This window comes from Condylostylus longicornis, unplaced genomic scaffold (assembly GCF_029603195.1).
Source record: "Condylostylus longicornis isolate FDR11 unplaced genomic scaffold, ASM2960319v2 ptg000014l, whole genome shotgun sequence".
NCBI lineage: Eukaryota > Metazoa > Arthropoda > Insecta > Diptera > Dolichopodidae > Condylostylus > Condylostylus longicornis.
Window position 1 is genome coordinate 2,293,304 of NW_026577983.1, and position 16,149 is coordinate 2,309,452.

Below are 16,149 nucleotides of genomic sequence, written 5' to 3' on the forward strand. Positions count from 1 at the left end.
TGGATTATTTTTTTTACAAATTTCACTGAAAATATAAATTATATTTTTCGTCTTTTTTTTTTTTTTGCAACAATGTTTTTATTAGATTGACGAAAATTCTTTTTTAAAATTGAAAAAAAAAGTGTATAATCGTGTCTTAGTACCGTTATGATAAGAATCACCAATTTCGACAAAATCTAAATTTAAACTGACTTAAAATTTGCCACACTAGAAACGGTAAAGTTACTTAAACTAATAATCATATTTGAATTAAATACGTGAATTTACAATTGTGAATAACTAAAAGCTCTTTTATATAAAATTTATTTTACTGTGTATGAAAATACATACTATAAAATAAGAAGATAAATTTGAAAATAATTCGACTTTTTTTTAATCAACTTAGCTTTATTATCTATATAATTCATGGTTTTATACTTACATTTTGTAGCTCACATTTCTTTAATATGATTTAATTATTTACAAAATACATCAGTAATCAATGCATCATAGGCATAATTAATGAGATTTGCATTTTAAGGGTCTTTGTTTTGATTGGAAGTCTCAATATTGATTATATTAGTTCTACATCTATAATGTTGGTAAAAATATATGAAAAACTTTACATTTATGTACATACGTACATACATTTGTAAAATAATACTAATAAACGACTTGGTTACAGCGCTACAATACATTTGGTAATTACATACTTGACTACATCGCTTAGTAAAAATACCAATTGTAGTTTGTGGGTATTTTTGCAAATGCAGTCTCAAATGTAAGACCGGTTTTTATTTAAGCAACTGCACTGCATTCATAAGGAAATAAATGTATGTATGAATTCTAAAATATAAATGTGTTTCGGGTCTGTGCAGTTCCAGATCCAAAAAAAAAATACTGATCATTCTGAAATTTAAATTACAAAAAAATATAATTACGAGAAATTAACATCAGGTACATTTACATATTTATGTGCTTTATTATTTAATAATCTCAATTTACCGTTTATCAAATAATAAACGGCTCATAAGCTAGAGTTTTTAGAATTTTGCTAAAAAATCCGGTAAAATATGAAGGGAAAAACTCAGAACCAAATTAAAACAACATCTTTTTTTAAATATATTCCCTATACATTTATTAATTTTTATTTTTACAAAGTTTTTGCTTATTTTAATTTTTTTTCAATATTCCTAACATAAATAGTTTTTTATTTACAGATTTTACAAGAATTTGCAACAAATTCGTAAAGTTTCTAAGTTAAACATCATTACCAAATTTTTTTTAAGAAAAATTTATTCAAATAATCAGAAAAGGAATTTTGGTAACTTTATTTTAAATCAAATTAACTTCTGTTGCAAAATTGCATTGCGTTTTAAAAACTCTGCTATTACTCACTATCAAATTAAAGTTTTCAAACCACAATGGAAATATTTAAAAACCAGTTTACTTACTGAAATACTTTACGCAAATTAGGATGGATTTATACTTAATTAAGTAACATAAAACTAAAATAGTTAATTTTCACATAAATAAAAATCAAAAAAAATTATGCAAAATAATTTACAATTATGTTAAATATTTATATTTCTTACATTCTTAACAAATTTTTTTAAATATAACTGAAGCATGCATTTTTGAAGTTATTTTCTTTAGATTTTCTTATAAATATTAAATACTTTTTTAATTTAAAAAAAACTCTTTTGAGTCAATACGTCTACCATTTTCTTAAATTTGGAAGATAAGGCCAAACATGTACTTTTGTAATAAATTTTCTATGATAATAATTTTATTAAAAATTTTAATTTATTTACAAAAATAATGAATGAATTCAAAAAATGTTTTTAAAAATAAAACTAATATTGATGTGCTTACATAATATGTTTTTGATTCAAAAGTAAAACTAACGTAATAATATCAATATTGAAAAAAAATATATATATTAATATTAAAAACAATTAAAAAATAACAAAATATATATCATTAAAAGGAAATATATTATCATTTACAATTTTGGATTATCGAACATAGGTCCCTTTTTCACTGCAATATCACCATATGGTTCGTCTTGAAAAATTTCAAGTGCGCAAAATTTTTTCAATACTAACAATGAATAAAATTTTTGTGCAGCCTAAAAAGTAATTTAAATTATTTTAAATCTCTTAAAAAATAAAAAATACAATATATTGAGACTTTACTTGTTTTCTGTTATTCCTAAATGTCATTTCAGACAACATCAGTGATTCTTTCTTTTCAAATTTTCTTTTTACAGCAAAGAACATCTGTGCAGCACGTTTATTAAGTACGCGTTCTTCAAACTGCTCATCTGTTTCATTTTCTTGCTGTTCATCACCGGGTTGCTAAAAAGCAAAGCAAATAAATATTGTACAAATACAAAGAAAAGAAATCAATTCTTACATGCTGGGCCACCGATTGAGGAAAATCGTAATCGTTATTCCATTCATTGTTATCTCCAACATATCTATCTCCACCACTTAAATCTAAGTTTTCATTGCTAATATTTCCACCTTCTGCGGCACTTAAAATTGATGAAACCTGATCAGCTGGTAGATTTGGTATAGATTCTATATTTTCTATTCCAGGATGATGCGGTGTAATAGCACCATCAGGTAAGTCAGCTGGAGTAAGTGCACTAGGATGTGGGAATTCATCATGAAGACCAATTCCATGACTTAGATTACCAGGAGTCATGGGTATTGCCGGTAAACCTGGTGTCATCGGTCCTAAACTACCAAGATCAGGTAAAGAGGGATAATGAGATGGACTTCTCACCGCATCAAGCCCTGGTGTCGCAGGAGGAGGCATTAACAATGATTCACCTTCTGTCGTTTGAGGTTGAGGTGGAATGCTTGTATCTACTGGAACATTATTTATATCTAACGAAATAGCCGACACTCGACTTTGCGCTTCAATATCACGAGCTTGATCGATTTCTGAGACTTGCGATACCCCGGTTATATCTAAAGTTTGTTTCAGCTGCTCTTGTTCTGCTTCCTGCCGTAACTCCTCTTGATGATGTGGTTCCGACTCTATTTGATGCTGCTTTTGCAATTCTTCCACCAACTTCCGTTTGCGGTTAGTTCTTTTGTTTGGTATAATTGTATTGGGAGATTCTGAATCGTGCTGCAGTTGATCTATCGCAAGTACGTCAGCCGGCCCTAACATTGAAAAGTCTTCAACACCACAAGCGTGAGATAATAGATGCCTTTGATACAGCTGAAAAGAATCAAAGAATCTTTAGTTCATCTCCAAACTGAAAGTAAGCCTTAATAAGTTATTGAAAAGTTTTAACTTTCTAATCCTCTTATTAGAACTAAGCTTTCTTACGTAAATATTTACAATAAAATTATGTACCAGAATATAAATACTTATATCAAAATTTTTAAGCGAAGGAAGATTTACACTGATTTGTTTGTTGATTTTTTTGTTATTGTATGTATCGCTGCATCTTGCAGTAATGATACGAATTTTAATTTACGAAGAAAATTATTTATAAAGAAAAAACAAGAAAATTAAGTAAAATATAATTACTGTAAATAAGGATCTCGCTGAAATGTCTCGCGAAGGTAAAGCAAATAATTTTTCGACACCACCAGTTTCTTTCCAAAACATAAGCCTAAAAATGCAATTAATTAGTATAAAAATATAAATATAAGTTTCTGAAGTGATCTACCACCTCTTCGTGGGAGGTGCTAAATCGAGCGTCGTTACTATGTCCGATGTGTTAGCTAATTGAGATTTCATTTCTTCACCAGAAATATTTTTTACTTCATCAACAATCAACTTTCGCTTCCGTTTCGCCTTTGTAACACCTCTATATGCAGACGCGTCTACCGGAGCTAAAGCAAAACTTTCTTCTTCGTTATGAATTAACGTCGTTTGGTCAGCCACAGCAGTTTCATTGTTATCTTCATTTTTTTCTAAAACCTCCTCACTGCCACCCGCACCACCTTCAATTTGCTCTTTTTCCGATTCTTCAACTAATTGTTGTAAATTACCAGTTGTCAATGTTTTTTCTAAATCCTTTTCGGGTGAATTTGGTCTCGATCCACCAAGACTTTGTAGAGGCGAAGGAGCGCCTCCATCAAAGTGCCCTAAATCGTCGTCAGAATCATCATTTTTAGGAAGATTCGCACTTAATTGAGGCTCCGCCGGAGCTGGTTCTCCAAATATATCACCCTCAAACAAACCAACAGCTTCTGTCAAAATAAAAATATCAAAATTTTAATTTTAAAATATATTATGTATAAAATTTGCATTTTTATATAAAATGTGTATTTAAACTAAAATGTTTATGTAAAGATTACTTCACTTACGGAATTCGTCACCAAATCCATCCGCGTCCAAATGAGGGTCTACCAAGTTATCATCATTCAATATATCTTTCGATGTTCCAGCAATGGGTTCTTTCGTCTGGTTGACATCTTTTTCCAATTCTTCAGCAAAGAGATTTTCATCGATGTTGGGATCCATTCCATCTCTCACCAAATCTGCCGTGTCGGCATCAAAACCCATATCTCCAAATCCATCGTCATGAATTGACATTGACAAACTACCATAATCTTCTCTCATAGTTATTTCATCGGCCCTAGATTGATTTATTGAAAATTGTGCTTCTATATCTACATCATTTAGTTCAGGTAAAGCAGTATCAAAATCATGAAACACTTCTGGTAAAGTAATTGCATTTACAGCAGCTTCCCTATGGCCTTCTGGCAAATCTACTATACCGGGCCGAAAAGCCATCTAAAATTATATAGTTTTCATAAAGTTTATAAGATACAATCACTATTACAAAATGTACCTTAATTTTTACAAAAGCTTCATTGCAATCCGCTAATAAATATTTGGCTTTCCTTGAATATATTCGAACTACACCCAACAAGAGGTGCCCGGATGTTCTTAAAGCTAATTTAACTTTTGGCTGCATTATACCTTCAACTGACTGTTCAATATTTGTTTCAAAAACGTGAGCTTTGGTGAGTTTTTTGTCCCAATGGGCTGCTAACCATATTCTAGCTAGCGGCCCCTTTTTGGCTAACACAATATGCGCGTAAAACATATTTCATGCAAATTTTTGTCACAATTTAAATATCTAAAAACTTATGTATATATTTATGTAGAATTTCTTTTACTAAAAGTCTGAATTTTTTATTAGCATGAAGCAGGGTTACTTTTGCCCCATTTTACATTATTATAAAAGCATGCATGTATACATACACTAAAAATCTACTTTCCATTAAAAATTACTCTTCTAACGCGAAGCTCAGCTTCATTAAAATTGTGAAATATAAAAACAAAATTTCCACATTTAAAAACAGAGAACATTTCTTCCCTGTTCCTTATTTTGAAACACAATAATTTTATACACAAACTGTTTTTATAAGGTATCTTTTTCAGATTTAATTATTTATAGCTATTCCGTTGGCGCAAAATGGCCTACCAATAAATTTTTTTTTTTATCAATTTTGTAATATTTTAAACACATTTAATAAAATTTTTATTCTTGTTATTTACTAAATTGTAAAGTTTTAAATTTATTCAATTTGGAATAAAGTTATTTATAAACAGAATATGTATATTTTTACAAAATAAAATTTTTTTTTCACAATGGCGTTCTTTTTGGCGTCAACTTGAGTGGTGAAAATAAAATGATGATGAAGCGGACATTTCTCACTGAATTAATATTTGAAATATAAAAGAGCAAGAAAATACGATGTTCAAGGGACCTTTTGTGTTAGTGTAAAAGAGAAAAGAATAATTCTTTCCTGTTTTGATTAGAAAGTTACTCCAACTTGTATGATAGCTTTTTGAAATTTGTTAGAAATGAAATGCAGAAAGCACATTGGCCATCGCAGTTATGGCGTTACGGTTACATCATTTTCTATTTCTATTTACACCGTTTTCTGTCATTTTTGTGCTTCTTTTAGATTATTTTGTATTGGTCATTTAATCAACGTTTTGTAATTTCGTAAAATTAAATTTTAAAATGTATCGATCATTAGAAAAATTATATTGAATTATTAAAATTTGCAATGCATAGGTCAAAAAATATTATACCTGCCAAATTATTCTTTAACCATAACATTAATGAAATCTTAATGTATTACAGATTGATGGTCATTTCCACAAAAATTTGATTCACTCGTTTAATTTAAATGGGCTGATTAAAATTATACCCATTTAATTCAGCCCATTAAAATTAAACGGCTGAATCATATTTTTGTGGGAAGCGACTATCAACCTATTTACTAAAGCAAAAATATTTCTTATATTTCTTATTTACTTTAAATGAAAACCTTTGACTAAAGTATGAACCATACGATGTGTATTACGGTTAATGGTAACTTCCCACAAAAATATCATAAAGCTCATTAAAATGAAACGGCTGAATCATATTTTTGTATGAATAAACCGTCAACTAGGAAATCCAACTTTAATCATGAAGGAAATCAAAATTTGACATGTTTATAATCGTAAAAAAAAAAAAGTAATACATTATTCAAAAATATATTTATCTTCAATCCCATCCACATCTGAATGATTGAATACTCAAAAATTTAAAATAATATTATTGAAATCGACTAGAGTTGGACAATAATTTAATATTAATTTCCTATTTTCAAATCTTTCACTCCGCCTACCCGATTTGAAACACAAGCTAATAATTTTATCAGACCGTTTTGACTCTGAATGTCTCTACTTTACTTCACCCAACTCAAATTGGCACTTACTTACAATACTGATTGACAATACATCGGAAATTAAGTGGATTACCCAAAACCTCATTATAAAAATATAACAATTAAAAATTTGATCTGAACATTCTAACTTCAAATACTAAATTTGTAGTTATGATGTATTAAATAATATTCTACATTTTAACATTTTATTAGATTTATATTTATCAAAAAGTTACAATTTTATTACAATTGCCGTGTTGTTGAATTTAAATTTCTTTAAATGGATAAAATACTAAAAAGTGCAATAGAATGCGTACGGAAACTTCATTCTGTATTTAATATGCTGAAAAGAGGACCAGGTAAAATTAGTGAATTGCTTGGTATTTCTCTTAAATTATCTTATTTTAGAACCAGTTTATGCACTCAGCTGTTTAGAATTGCCTTATGTACCTAGTAACCAACGATTTACAATTAAAGATTTGATAGGAGATGGTTTTTTGTTAGCAGTACCACGAAATAGAAGGACGATTGAGAGAAGGTGGCAAAGGAAATTTGGTTCACCTGAATATGTGTGGAAGTTATTTAAACCTAAAACCAATATAAGAAGCTGTGTCCAATGTGGCCACGATCACTTAATTGGTGTGCTATGCCGTAAGATCAAATTTAATAATTTATATCCCATTCTTAAACTTTGAAACCTAACTTTAAATACTTTTAAAATGTATTTGTGTATTTATATATTAAGCTAATTGCTATGAGAAAGTTAGAAAGGAGACTGAATTGATGCAACAAAAAATTGAAGAAGCTTTAGGAAATGAAAAAGTTGACCGCGATGTCATCGTGCTTTATGAAGGAGAAAAAATTAACAAAGTTTATAGATTTTACCTTATACTTTTTTGCATTAAACTTTGACTTTTGCAGATGCCAGAATTTTTAGAAAACAAACGAATAATTGAAATGAAAAAACCGAGACCAATGTGGTTTTCAAAAAATCTGTTACAAAAATCGACTCAAAAAACTGCAACAACAAAAGAAGTTAAGCCGTCTGATCTTGGTTAAATTATGAATTTTAGTATAATTCCAAAATTTTTAAATTTGGATACTTCTAATGTACAATAAGACAATTGAAAAAAATTTCTCGCTTTTTATTTTGAAGGATCCTTTTTTTTAATCCATAGCATCATTGCAATAGTACCTACATAATATAAAAACCAAACTTAAATAATTCACAATTGATATCTTAAAATTAATAATCATTAACAACATTATTAAAGATCACTGCAAAAAAAAATTCTTTTTTCTTGTCAAAATTCTCCAACTTTTTGTGAAATAATTTCAAAATGACGATCATAAACATTGCTTTCTTCTTCATCATCAACAAAATGCTCAGTAACATGCTCTCTAAAATCTTCAAATGATATATCCTGAGAAAATATTTTACCACACATTGGACATATTCTAACGCTTTCTTCAACAATATTCTTATCATTTAAAATTTCTTGATGAAAATCTCCATTTTCTTCCTGACTCTGATGACTTTGCGACGGGCTAATATCAGTGTAAAGCGATTCATCTGTTTCCAAACTTTTATCCGCAGTTTCTGGTTTTATACTCCTAATTTCGCATTCTTTACATATACGATTAGCTAAAAGACAAAAACCAAGACAATTTACTTATTTGAAGCAAAATAAATTTTAGAAACATACCTATTTTTTGTTTGAGGTCGAAAATAGTATTAGTGAGTTCATTTTGCTGGGCTAATAGTTGTTGTTTTAAAACATTTAATTCTTCAATGCATTTCGCAGCTGCCGTTGTCAGTTCTTTTGCGTCGATATCTTTATTTAAATTGCTTAAATTTTGAAATTGTAAAGTTTCGCCTTTCAGCGACTCTATTTCAATATTTTCAGCTTCTTGGCTATACAAAACTACTTCTTCCAAACTAATGCTGTCTGATTTACTAAACTCACTGTTTTCAATACGTTTCGGTCGTAAATATGGATTGGGCGCATGTTGCGTAAATGTTTTTGATCTAATAAGGTTTTGTCCGGAATTCACCCCTTTTTCACTCTCATCAGATATATGTTGTACACAATTCTTTTTAGATAATTGTGATAGTCTGAAAATTAAAATTTCCAGTGGTATATTTGAATAAAAAAAATATCCATATATTTATAGTTCAAAAATACCTTGACCAAAGCTGTCTATTTTCTGCTGCCACCATAGCTACATGCTCATTCATTTGAATTTTTTGCTGATGCAAATCCAAAATTTGCTTTCTTAAACACTCTATTTCTTCAACGTTATCAGAAAAACTTGAGGAAAAATCCAACTTTTGGTCTCTAATACGATTTCGAAGCTCAAAATTTTCTTCTTCTAAACCAGTTACTCTATGTTGAAGTGATTGACATCGTTCTTTCATTGTTTGTACTGCAACTCGCATAGCCAAATTCGATTTCAAAAGCTCTTCAGTATCAGTTAATGCCATTGCCTAGCAAAACTTCTTAGGGAAAAGTAATTTTATATATGGAAAATATAATATTGATATTCAAATGTTCAATTACACATTTTCTTAATTTAAGGCACGAAAGCAAAATAAACTTTCAATCAAACTATAATATATTTTACATACATGATTGCGTGACATATAATTAAACGTCAAAAACAGTCCCATCTGCACAATATGAGAATGATTAAAATATAATAAATAAAGCCCTGTTTACAATTTACATTTTCTGACTTATATTTTCGTATTATGATTTGTGAACCAATTTGGGTGTTATGGTTGTTTTCGTTTATTCTTTCCAAAGAAGAAATAAAAAGAATGTAATCGAAGTTCCAACTCAGTACTTAAGTAATTAAATAATAAAAAAGCTTAGGACTAATTACAAAAAAAATATAGCATTTTTGAATTAAATTAAATTGATATAGCAATAAATCAAAGGGTGAACATTACTTGGATTATAATTAATTTGTCGCAAAAAAATTAGTTTTTGCTTTTTTTTTATAAATTTGATTATAAAAAAAGATTTTGCACGATATTCCTGAAACTTTTGGAAATATTAATAAAGATTAAAAAAGTTTGTTTTTGTTTGAAAAGTACTTTGTTTAAGTTAATTTTCTAAGGTTTTGACCTCAGTTTTCGCTTGATAGACATGTTATTTCTAAAATTTTTCCCACATTATGTTATACCAAAATGAAGGTCAGGATATAGAGCTCTTCTTCCTCTAAAAAAAAAAGGTAGGTTGATAACGTGGAATTATGAGTAAATGGCGGTTAAACGAAAATTTAGAAAAAAAATTTTTAACAAATTTTGTCTTTGCACTTGAATATCTGTGAAACTACAAAATTCTTTGCAATCGCCGGTAAACCGTTAGAATTAGGATTTCATTACTTCATAAAATGAGTCTACAAGAAAAATGCCGCTAGGTGTTTCTTGTTCGTCTGCATGTTTTCTATCATCCTGCTTCGGGAACACCATTGAGTCTGTACACCCTGTATATTTTGAGCTAGAATTCCTGGCGACGGTACGATTTTATGACAAGTGGAGATATCATACTTGCCTTTGAATCATGGCTGACAGCAATACTGATATTTTTTTTATGTCAAGCTTTGGACGATGGATAAACAAATAAAAACACTGCTTTGTTTTTGTAATACATGCATTTTGAGGCTATTTTATTGACAAATAAAAGTTTATATTTAAATTTTAAAACATATTACCAAATCTTACTTCGTTTTTAAAAGGCTTATTGGAAAAAGGAAAGCTTTAGTGTTACGTAGATTATGTATAATAAAAGTCTTTAAATGTATCAAAATAAACTATTGATAAAGAGTGTATTCAACTTAGCTACTAACTGCAAGCACATTAATTTTAAGTATTTGAAAACCTCATTTAATTTATGTAGTAATGCGAGTACTAAAGCATCTGTACTGGCAAATATACCAAAACATGGAAACGAGAATATAATGTCGCGAATGAAAAGACGACAGCGTGTCAAATCCAAACAAGACACTTTGGAAGCTGATGGATATTTCAGTGTTAATGCTTTTGCGACAGCTGAAGAATACAATTTAGAAAGTTTATTTGAAGAACTAGAAAAACAGAATCTATATGTAACGAAAAAATTTTTTTCAACAGACAATTTAGGAGCAGAACGTGATGTACTTTATATCCGTGGCAAATATGAAATTGAACAAGAGCCACGAGATATTTTTTTCTTCCGAGAAGGCTGTGTAGTTTTATGGAATTGCAGCATTTTAGAAACAAATAACATTTTAAATTTTATTAAGAATCATGAACAAGATAGATATCCAAGCCAATTGATTCAAGGTGAGAGCGAAGTAATGCCCTATTCGTACGTTCAAAATAACGGGAAATCTATGAAAAGTGGAACTTTCTTTTTAACTAATGAGAGTGACAACTTTTTACAGAAATACACATTTTCAAACGCTATGTCTGCTACTGTTAAGTTGGGAATATGTGAAGCAATTTTGGACCTTTTTGTTGACGATATGGAATTTATAGCAGAGGATTTAAAAAAAGGGCGCAGTATAAGAATAAGCCGAGCTGAAGTATTGCGTAAAACAGGGGAACTTTTTGCATTAAGGCATTTAATTAACTTAAGTTCCGATTTACTGGATACACCAGACTTTTATTGGGATAGAGAGGAGCTAGAAAGTATTTATATCCAAGTCTGTGGATATTTTAATATTTCTCGAAGAACAAAAGTAATGAATGAAAAATTGAATCATCTAATAGAATTAGCACATTTGGTAAGCTCGAATTTAAATGATGCTCATCATGTTAGATTAGAGTGGATGATAATAGTCTTAATTATGGTTGAAGTTGCTTTTGAAATTTTACATTATGCTGAAAAATTTTTTTAAATAAAATGCATTTGTTTATTATTAAAAATTTAATGTAAAGCCTAATATTTTTTTTCAACCATCAATGAATGGCTCAGTCAGTTTTAATTGGTTATTTTATGTTTGGCAAAACAGTTTATAATCTTTTCAGTTATAATCTATTTTGAAGGTAAAATTCTTGCACTGCCAAGACATTCATCTTCTGAGTATATAACCGCATACTGACCCGGTGTGATAGCTCTTAAAAAACTAGCTAAAGTTATTTTCAAACCATTATTCTCTTCTTTTATTTTGCACCGGACTAATGGTTTTGTGTGTTGAAATCTAAATTCGTAAAATTTATTAGGGTTGATTTCCACATTTCTTATCCAATGAGGCTTCGATGTATAAACAATTTTTGAAAAGAGGGAAGGGTGCTCTGTTCCAGCTGCTACGTATATTATTTTTTGTTGAACATCTTTCATTGCAACAAAAAATGGCTTTACACAACCAGGTATTCGACAACGCTGTCCGATTGTCCATTGATGGATTCCATTATGCCTACCCACAGTTTTTCCAGAATCAATATCTATAAAATCCCCTGGAACTGGGTCTACATACTTAAATTTGAAATATTACCCATACTGCAAGAATTTCAATTCTATCAGTTATACCTGTGATATAAAATTTTGGAAATTTCTATCCCCAATGAAGCAAATTCCAGTGCTTTCCCTTTTCCTTGCCATTTCATGAAGTCCATTCAATTCAGCAATTTTTTTCACATCTTTTTTGTACATGTTGCCTACAGGAAACATTGTTCTTTTTAGGGAGTCTTGCCGAATACAGGATAAGAAAAATGTTTGGTCCTTGAAATCATCATTCGCTTTTAGCAGTTTAACTTCTTAAATGTTAAAACAAATTAATGGCAAGATAAAATAAAGAAATGTATAATTCTAAACCTGTGTTATCTCTACAATTTTCTAAATATGTTCCAAAAGATGATCTTGCATAATGACCAGTAGCAATGGCATTTACTTGAAATTTGCTGAAGCAATATTTATAAAAGTCATCAAATTTGATATGCTTGTTGCATAAAAGATCTGGATTTGGAGTTAAACCGTTTTGATAATCATCTAAAAAGTCACTTAAAAAGGATTGAGCTTTTTTAGTTATGTACTTATATCTAATCGGTAATTTTTAAAATTACCAAAAAACTTTATTCCAATATTCTTTGACGAAATTAACTTCGTATAAGTCAATCCCTGAAATACATTGATAAGTTTAAGTACAATGACGAGTTTCATATGTGCTACATACATACCTAATTTTTTGCATACGTTTTGCACATCAATTAAATCTTTTTCTCCTGAACAATATCCCAATTCATTAAATTGATCCCAATTTTTCATATAAACACCTACAACATCAAAACCTGAAATCATTAGAAATTAGCTGCATATGTTTCTTTTTCTCAATTAGTATAAATAACCTTTATTTTTTAAAAGTAATGCACTTACAGCGCTATCAACACCGCCTGACATGGCCACAGCAACTTTATACATTTTATTCATTTTAAATTTGAGTGCTTTATATTTATAACATTATTATTTAATATTTTCACTTATACTAAAGTTTAAAATTTCACATTATGTATTACAAAACATTTAAGCCACGATTAGGACCGTCGCCAATCGTGATTAGGGTTGCCACTCCTAAAAAAATTGATGAGCCAAATATTCAAAACAAGAAAAGAGCCAAACTGAAACAAAACCCTTATTTGTTTTCTAATATTTTTTTCCCACAAAAACAGTTTAATATTAAGCCATATAAACAGCAATAAAATAAATTTTTCAATACTGAAAAATTGTTTGGACATACATCAAAAATTCAAAATTGCTTCAATGGTAAATTTTATCAATTATCAAATATATATGGCAGTTTCAAGCGTATTCAAAGTCTTTTTTTACGTTCATATAAACGTTACTTTACTTAAAGCCGGCTATACTCAAGTGAACCAAAAAATTTTTGTTAATAATGACTTCAAATTTGATAGCCTAAAGTCATTTTTGGGATTTTAAGCTGACATAAGTAAAAACGCAACTTGAGTTTCAAGATGATTTCAAATCAAGAATTCAGGCTGCCATATAAACGAGGTCAATGATTTGTAAAATTTGGTAATGTTTTTCAAATAGTGTGCTAAAAACTGTGATAATTTTAAAAAAGGTTACTAAAAAACTTATTGTGCCAAATTCGGCATCAAAAATTACAATATCCTTACCGTAGTGTAATGCCGTGCCTTTTGATATACAAGATCGGTGACATGACATTTTTAATGTGTCATTGGTAAGAAATATTTTTATTTCATCAAAATTCACATTTGCTTATTTTACTAACTGGATTCAACTGTTTATTATATACTAAGTTTACCGTACCGTTAAAACGGATGTCGAATAATATATTAAAAAATTGTAGGAATTTGAGGTGTATACAATAAAAACAAATATTCAACAAAAACAAATTAAAATCCTGGATTGGTTTCAGTAGCCCAATTTAAAAATGAATCTTATGAAAGGAATTAATATAAATTAGATATAAGAAATAGTTATTTTAAAGGTCATAACGAAAATTGGAATACTATGATTTTGTAGTTACATACTTTACCTAAATATAGGCTATATTTAGAGTAAGAAATGCAAAGAAAAGTATTAAAATACACCAAAGTAGAAAATATACCAATAAGCTGTATAACAATCAACATTAACTTAAATAACTTATATTTTATTAACACCCATATTCTGTTAGTAGCATCACTTGGAGTGATAGAATATTATTAAAAAAATTTCGTTTTTCAATATAAAATTTTGAATTTCGAAATTGATTTTATTCAGAAAATTACAAGATTTTTAAATAACAACTCATAACATCACGTGATGCGACTAACAGAATATGGGTATAGTCTTTTCCTTGCAAAAAAGAAACCTTACAAAGTATGTGAAAACAAAGTTACATCTAGAAAACTTTAAAGTTAAAAAATTCTTTCAGATGACGTCACTTTTTCAAACTGCCTGGCAAAGCTTGTTATTATTTTTACCACAAAACTAATAAAAATGTCAGTAAATCTTATTTTTTAAATTGAAAGGTTGAAAATGTGAAGAAAAGAAATACTTAAATCTTAAAAAATGCGAATCTTAAACTATTATAAATATAAGAGAAAAGTTTCTAATTTCAAAGTTTTATCATTTTGTAGTAAGCCATTAGAACAAGTTAAAATATTATTTTTTGGTACGGACAATTTTTCTTTACCAAGTTTGAAAGAACTTCATAAAAACAAAATGTAACACTATTACACGCAATAGTCGAAGCCAATTTTAAATTCTTTTTTTAAGGCAACAGGACTCTAAAATTAAGTTATTGGAAGTGGTCACTTCATTCAAAAAACCTATTAATCCTATAAGAAAATATGCAATGGATCATAAAATACCATTACATAACTGGCCATCTTGTGTGGATGACTTGAACATTGGAAGATTCAATATTGGGATTGTAGTGTCCTTTGGTTATTTGATACCGTCAAAAATTATTTCCAAGTTTCCAATGTATGTACATATCAAAAAAGTAAAGGAAAACCTATATCTCATTTTCACACATGGGTGCATGTATATTGAAATTATTTAATTTCAGGGGAATGATTAATTTACACGCTAGCCTGTTACCACGATGGAGAGGTGCTGGTAGGTTGAGTAAAATATGTTCAGTTTAAATTAAAAGGCATGAATTATTCTGTTTTGATTTCCTCCTCTTTTTGTTCTTTAACCTGAAATATCAATTTTAGCTCCAATTGTTCACGCTATTGCAAATGGTGATGATAAAACGGGGGTTTCTATAATGAAGATAGAGCCAAAGCATTTCGATATAGGTGATGTATGTTAAAAAAGAGTAGTTAAAAATTGCGCATTAATTTTTTTATATTTTTAAAGATATTGTACCAAGAGGAAGTACTCATAGACAACCACATATTAATGCCAGAATTGTTTAAAAATTTAGCAGAAGTAGGGTCAAAATTAATTATTAAAACCGTTCAAAATTGCCCAGAATGTTTTAATAAATTCACGAAACAAAATGACCTTTTGGTGTCTTATGGTATTACTTTAATATTAGATTGGAAGCATATTACTACAAATTTATAAAATTTTTAGCTCCAAAAATTTCTCTTGAAATGACTGAAATAAAATGGCAAACTATGACGGCAAAAAAAATTTATAATTTATATCGTGCTCTTTATGGTTACAAAAGCTTATCGACCAAATTTAGAAATTTAAATATAAAAATTATAGAAATATCTTTCAAAGATTTTTTCATATTGGGTGAAGAGGACAGTTTTTCAAAACAACGTTGCGGTTCTATAAAATATTGTAAAGAAGATGATACTATGATAGTGCTGTGCAAACATTTTGAATATATTAAAGTCAAGAAACTAAAAGTCGAAGGGAAAAAAATTATGACAGCGGCAGAATTTAATAACGGATTTTTAAAAAAACTTAACGAAAGAGAACTGTTATATTTTGAATAAATTTCTTTGAAATGGAAATTTTTTATTCAATGATAATTTTTCCATTCACCT

At 28.9% G+C, this 16,149-nt stretch overlaps 6 protein-coding genes across 11 annotated transcripts; 3 read left to right on the plus strand and 3 right to left on the minus strand.

Annotated features, from left to right (window-relative positions):
- Positions 1–1,124: 1,124 nt before the first annotated feature.
- Positions 1,125–5,652, minus strand: LOC129605735 (double-strand-break repair protein rad21 homolog). 2 transcript variants are annotated; one of them, XM_055515644.1, is made up of 7 exons: positions 4,805–5,652; positions 4,317–4,746; positions 3,674–4,199; positions 3,532–3,616; positions 2,398–3,216; positions 2,178–2,339; positions 1,125–2,110 (listed from the first exon to the last, which is right to left on the minus strand). In XM_055515644.1, exons 1-7 carry the CDS (start codon positions 5,060–5,062, stop codon positions 1,985–1,987), a joined length of 2,406 nt encoding a protein of 801 aa, XP_055371619.1. In that variant the 5' UTR covers positions 5,063–5,652; the 3' UTR covers positions 1,125–1,984. The 2 variants fall into 2 exon arrangements, with proteins under 2 accessions (XP_055371619.1, XP_055371620.1); XM_055515645.1 differs by having other exon boundaries at positions 1,126–2,110; positions 3,677–4,199.
- A 1,151-nt stretch (positions 5,653–6,803) lies between these two features.
- LOC129605785 (39S ribosomal protein L32, mitochondrial) lies at positions 6,804–7,853 on the plus strand. Its single transcript, XM_055515721.1, has 4 exons — positions 6,804–7,042; positions 7,092–7,334; positions 7,429–7,553; positions 7,605–7,853. The coding sequence occupies exons 1-4, from the start codon at positions 6,964–6,966 to the stop codon at positions 7,740–7,742; spliced, it is 585 nt and encodes a 194-aa protein (XP_055371696.1). The 5' UTR covers positions 6,804–6,963; the 3' UTR covers positions 7,743–7,853.
- Positions 7,840–9,281, minus strand: LOC129605784 (protein spindle-F). Its single transcript, XM_055515720.1, has 3 exons — positions 8,870–9,281; positions 8,390–8,799; positions 7,840–8,328 (listed from the first exon to the last, which is right to left on the minus strand). Exons 1-3 carry the CDS (start codon positions 9,166–9,168, stop codon positions 7,988–7,990), a joined length of 1,050 nt encoding a protein of 349 aa, XP_055371695.1. The 5' UTR covers positions 9,169–9,281; the 3' UTR covers positions 7,840–7,987.
- A 1,028-nt stretch (positions 9,282–10,309) lies between these two features.
- On the plus strand, positions 10,310–11,603 carry LOC129605756 (required for meiotic nuclear division protein 1 homolog). Its single transcript, XM_055515681.1, has one exon. The coding sequence runs from the start codon at positions 10,488–10,490 to the stop codon at positions 11,568–11,570; it is 1,083 nt and encodes a 360-aa protein (XP_055371656.1). The 5' UTR covers positions 10,310–10,487; the 3' UTR covers positions 11,571–11,603.
- LOC129605755 (mitochondrial tRNA-specific 2-thiouridylase 1) lies at positions 11,591–13,208 on the minus strand. 3 transcript variants are annotated; one of them, XM_055515679.1, is made up of 6 exons: positions 13,018–13,208; positions 12,850–12,960; positions 12,736–12,790; positions 12,488–12,672; positions 12,203–12,426; positions 11,591–12,148 (listed from the first exon to the last, which is right to left on the minus strand). In XM_055515679.1, the coding sequence occupies exons 1-6, from the start codon at positions 13,097–13,099 to the stop codon at positions 11,708–11,710; spliced, it is 1,098 nt and encodes a 365-aa protein (XP_055371654.1). In that variant the 5' UTR covers positions 13,100–13,208; the 3' UTR covers positions 11,591–11,707. The 3 variants fall into 3 exon arrangements, with proteins under 3 accessions (XP_055371654.1, XP_055371653.1, XP_055371655.1); XM_055515678.1 differs by having other exon boundaries at positions 12,203–12,429; XM_055515680.1 differs by having other exon boundaries at positions 12,203–12,429; positions 13,046–13,179.
- A 1,447-nt stretch (positions 13,209–14,655) lies between these two features.
- LOC129605795 (methionyl-tRNA formyltransferase, mitochondrial) lies at positions 14,656–16,116 on the plus strand. Of its 3 annotated transcripts, none has more exons than XM_055515743.1 (6): positions 14,656–14,862; positions 14,915–15,124; positions 15,210–15,259; positions 15,361–15,449; positions 15,506–15,668; positions 15,725–16,116. In XM_055515743.1, the coding sequence occupies exons 1-6, from the start codon at positions 14,708–14,710 to the stop codon at positions 16,096–16,098; spliced, it is 1,041 nt and encodes a 346-aa protein (XP_055371718.1). In that variant the 5' UTR covers positions 14,656–14,707; the 3' UTR covers positions 16,099–16,116. The 3 variants fall into 3 exon arrangements, with proteins under 3 accessions (XP_055371718.1, XP_055371719.1, XP_055371720.1); XM_055515744.1 differs by having other exon boundaries at positions 14,681–14,810; XM_055515745.1 differs by having other exon boundaries at positions 14,741–14,862; positions 14,922–15,124.
- Positions 16,117–16,149: the final 33 nt, after the last annotated feature.

Coding starts and splice junctions, on each gene's coding strand:
- LOC129605785 (XM_055515721.1), top strand. CDS start 6,964: ATGGATAAAATACTAAAAAGTGCAATAGAATGCGTACGGAAACTTCAT. Junction 7,043..7,091: donor TATGCTGAAAAGAGGACCAG/GTAAAATTAGTG, acceptor ATCTTATTTTAG/AACCAGTTTATGCACTCAGC. Junction 7,335..7,428: donor CTTAATTGGTGTGCTATGCC/GTAAGATCAAAT, acceptor TTATATATTAAG/CTAATTGCTATGAGAAAGTT.
- LOC129605795 (XM_055515743.1), top strand. CDS start 14,708: ATGCGAATCTTAAACTATTATAAATATAAGAGAAAAGTTTCTAATTTC. Junction 15,450..15,505: donor AGCATTTCGATATAGGTGAT/GTATGTTAAAAA, acceptor ATATTTTTAAAG/ATATTGTACCAAGAGGAAGT. Junction 15,669..15,724: donor TGACCTTTTGGTGTCTTATG/GTATTACTTTAA, acceptor TAAAATTTTTAG/CTCCAAAAATTTCTCTTGAA.
- LOC129605755 (XM_055515678.1), bottom strand. CDS start 13,099: ATGAATAAAATGTATAAAGTTGCTGTGGCCATGTCAGGCGGTGTTGAT. Junction 12,791..12,849: donor AAACGTATGCAAAAAATTAG/GTATGTATGTAG, acceptor AATGTATTTCAG/GGATTGACTTATACGAAGTT. Junction 12,430..12,487: donor AAATTGTAGAGATAACACAG/GTTTAGAATTAT, acceptor TTAACATTTAAG/AAGTTAAACTGCTAAAAGCG.
- LOC129605735 (XM_055515644.1), bottom strand. CDS start 5,062: ATGTTTTACGCGCATATTGTGTTAGCCAAAAAGGGGCCGCTAGCTAGA. Junction 3,617..3,673: donor GCACCTCCCACGAAGAGGTG/GTAGATCACTTC, acceptor TTGCATTTTTAG/GCTTATGTTTTGGAAAGAAA. Junction 2,111..2,177: donor TTAGGAATAACAGAAAACAA/GTAAAGTCTCAA, acceptor ATTACTTTTTAG/GCTGCACAAAAATTTTATTC.
- LOC129605784 (XM_055515720.1), bottom strand. CDS start 9,168: ATGGCATTAACTGATACTGAAGAGCTTTTGAAATCGAATTTGGCTATG. Junction 8,800..8,869: donor AATAGACAGCTTTGGTCAAG/GTATTTTTGAAC, acceptor TTTAATTTTCAG/ACTATCACAATTATCTAAAA. Junction 8,329..8,389: donor CGACCTCAAACAAAAAATAG/GTATGTTTCTAA, acceptor TTTGTCTTTTAG/CTAATCGTATATGTAAAGAA.
- LOC129605756 (XM_055515681.1), top strand. CDS start 10,488: ATGTATCAAAATAAACTATTGATAAAGAGTGTATTCAACTTAGCTACT.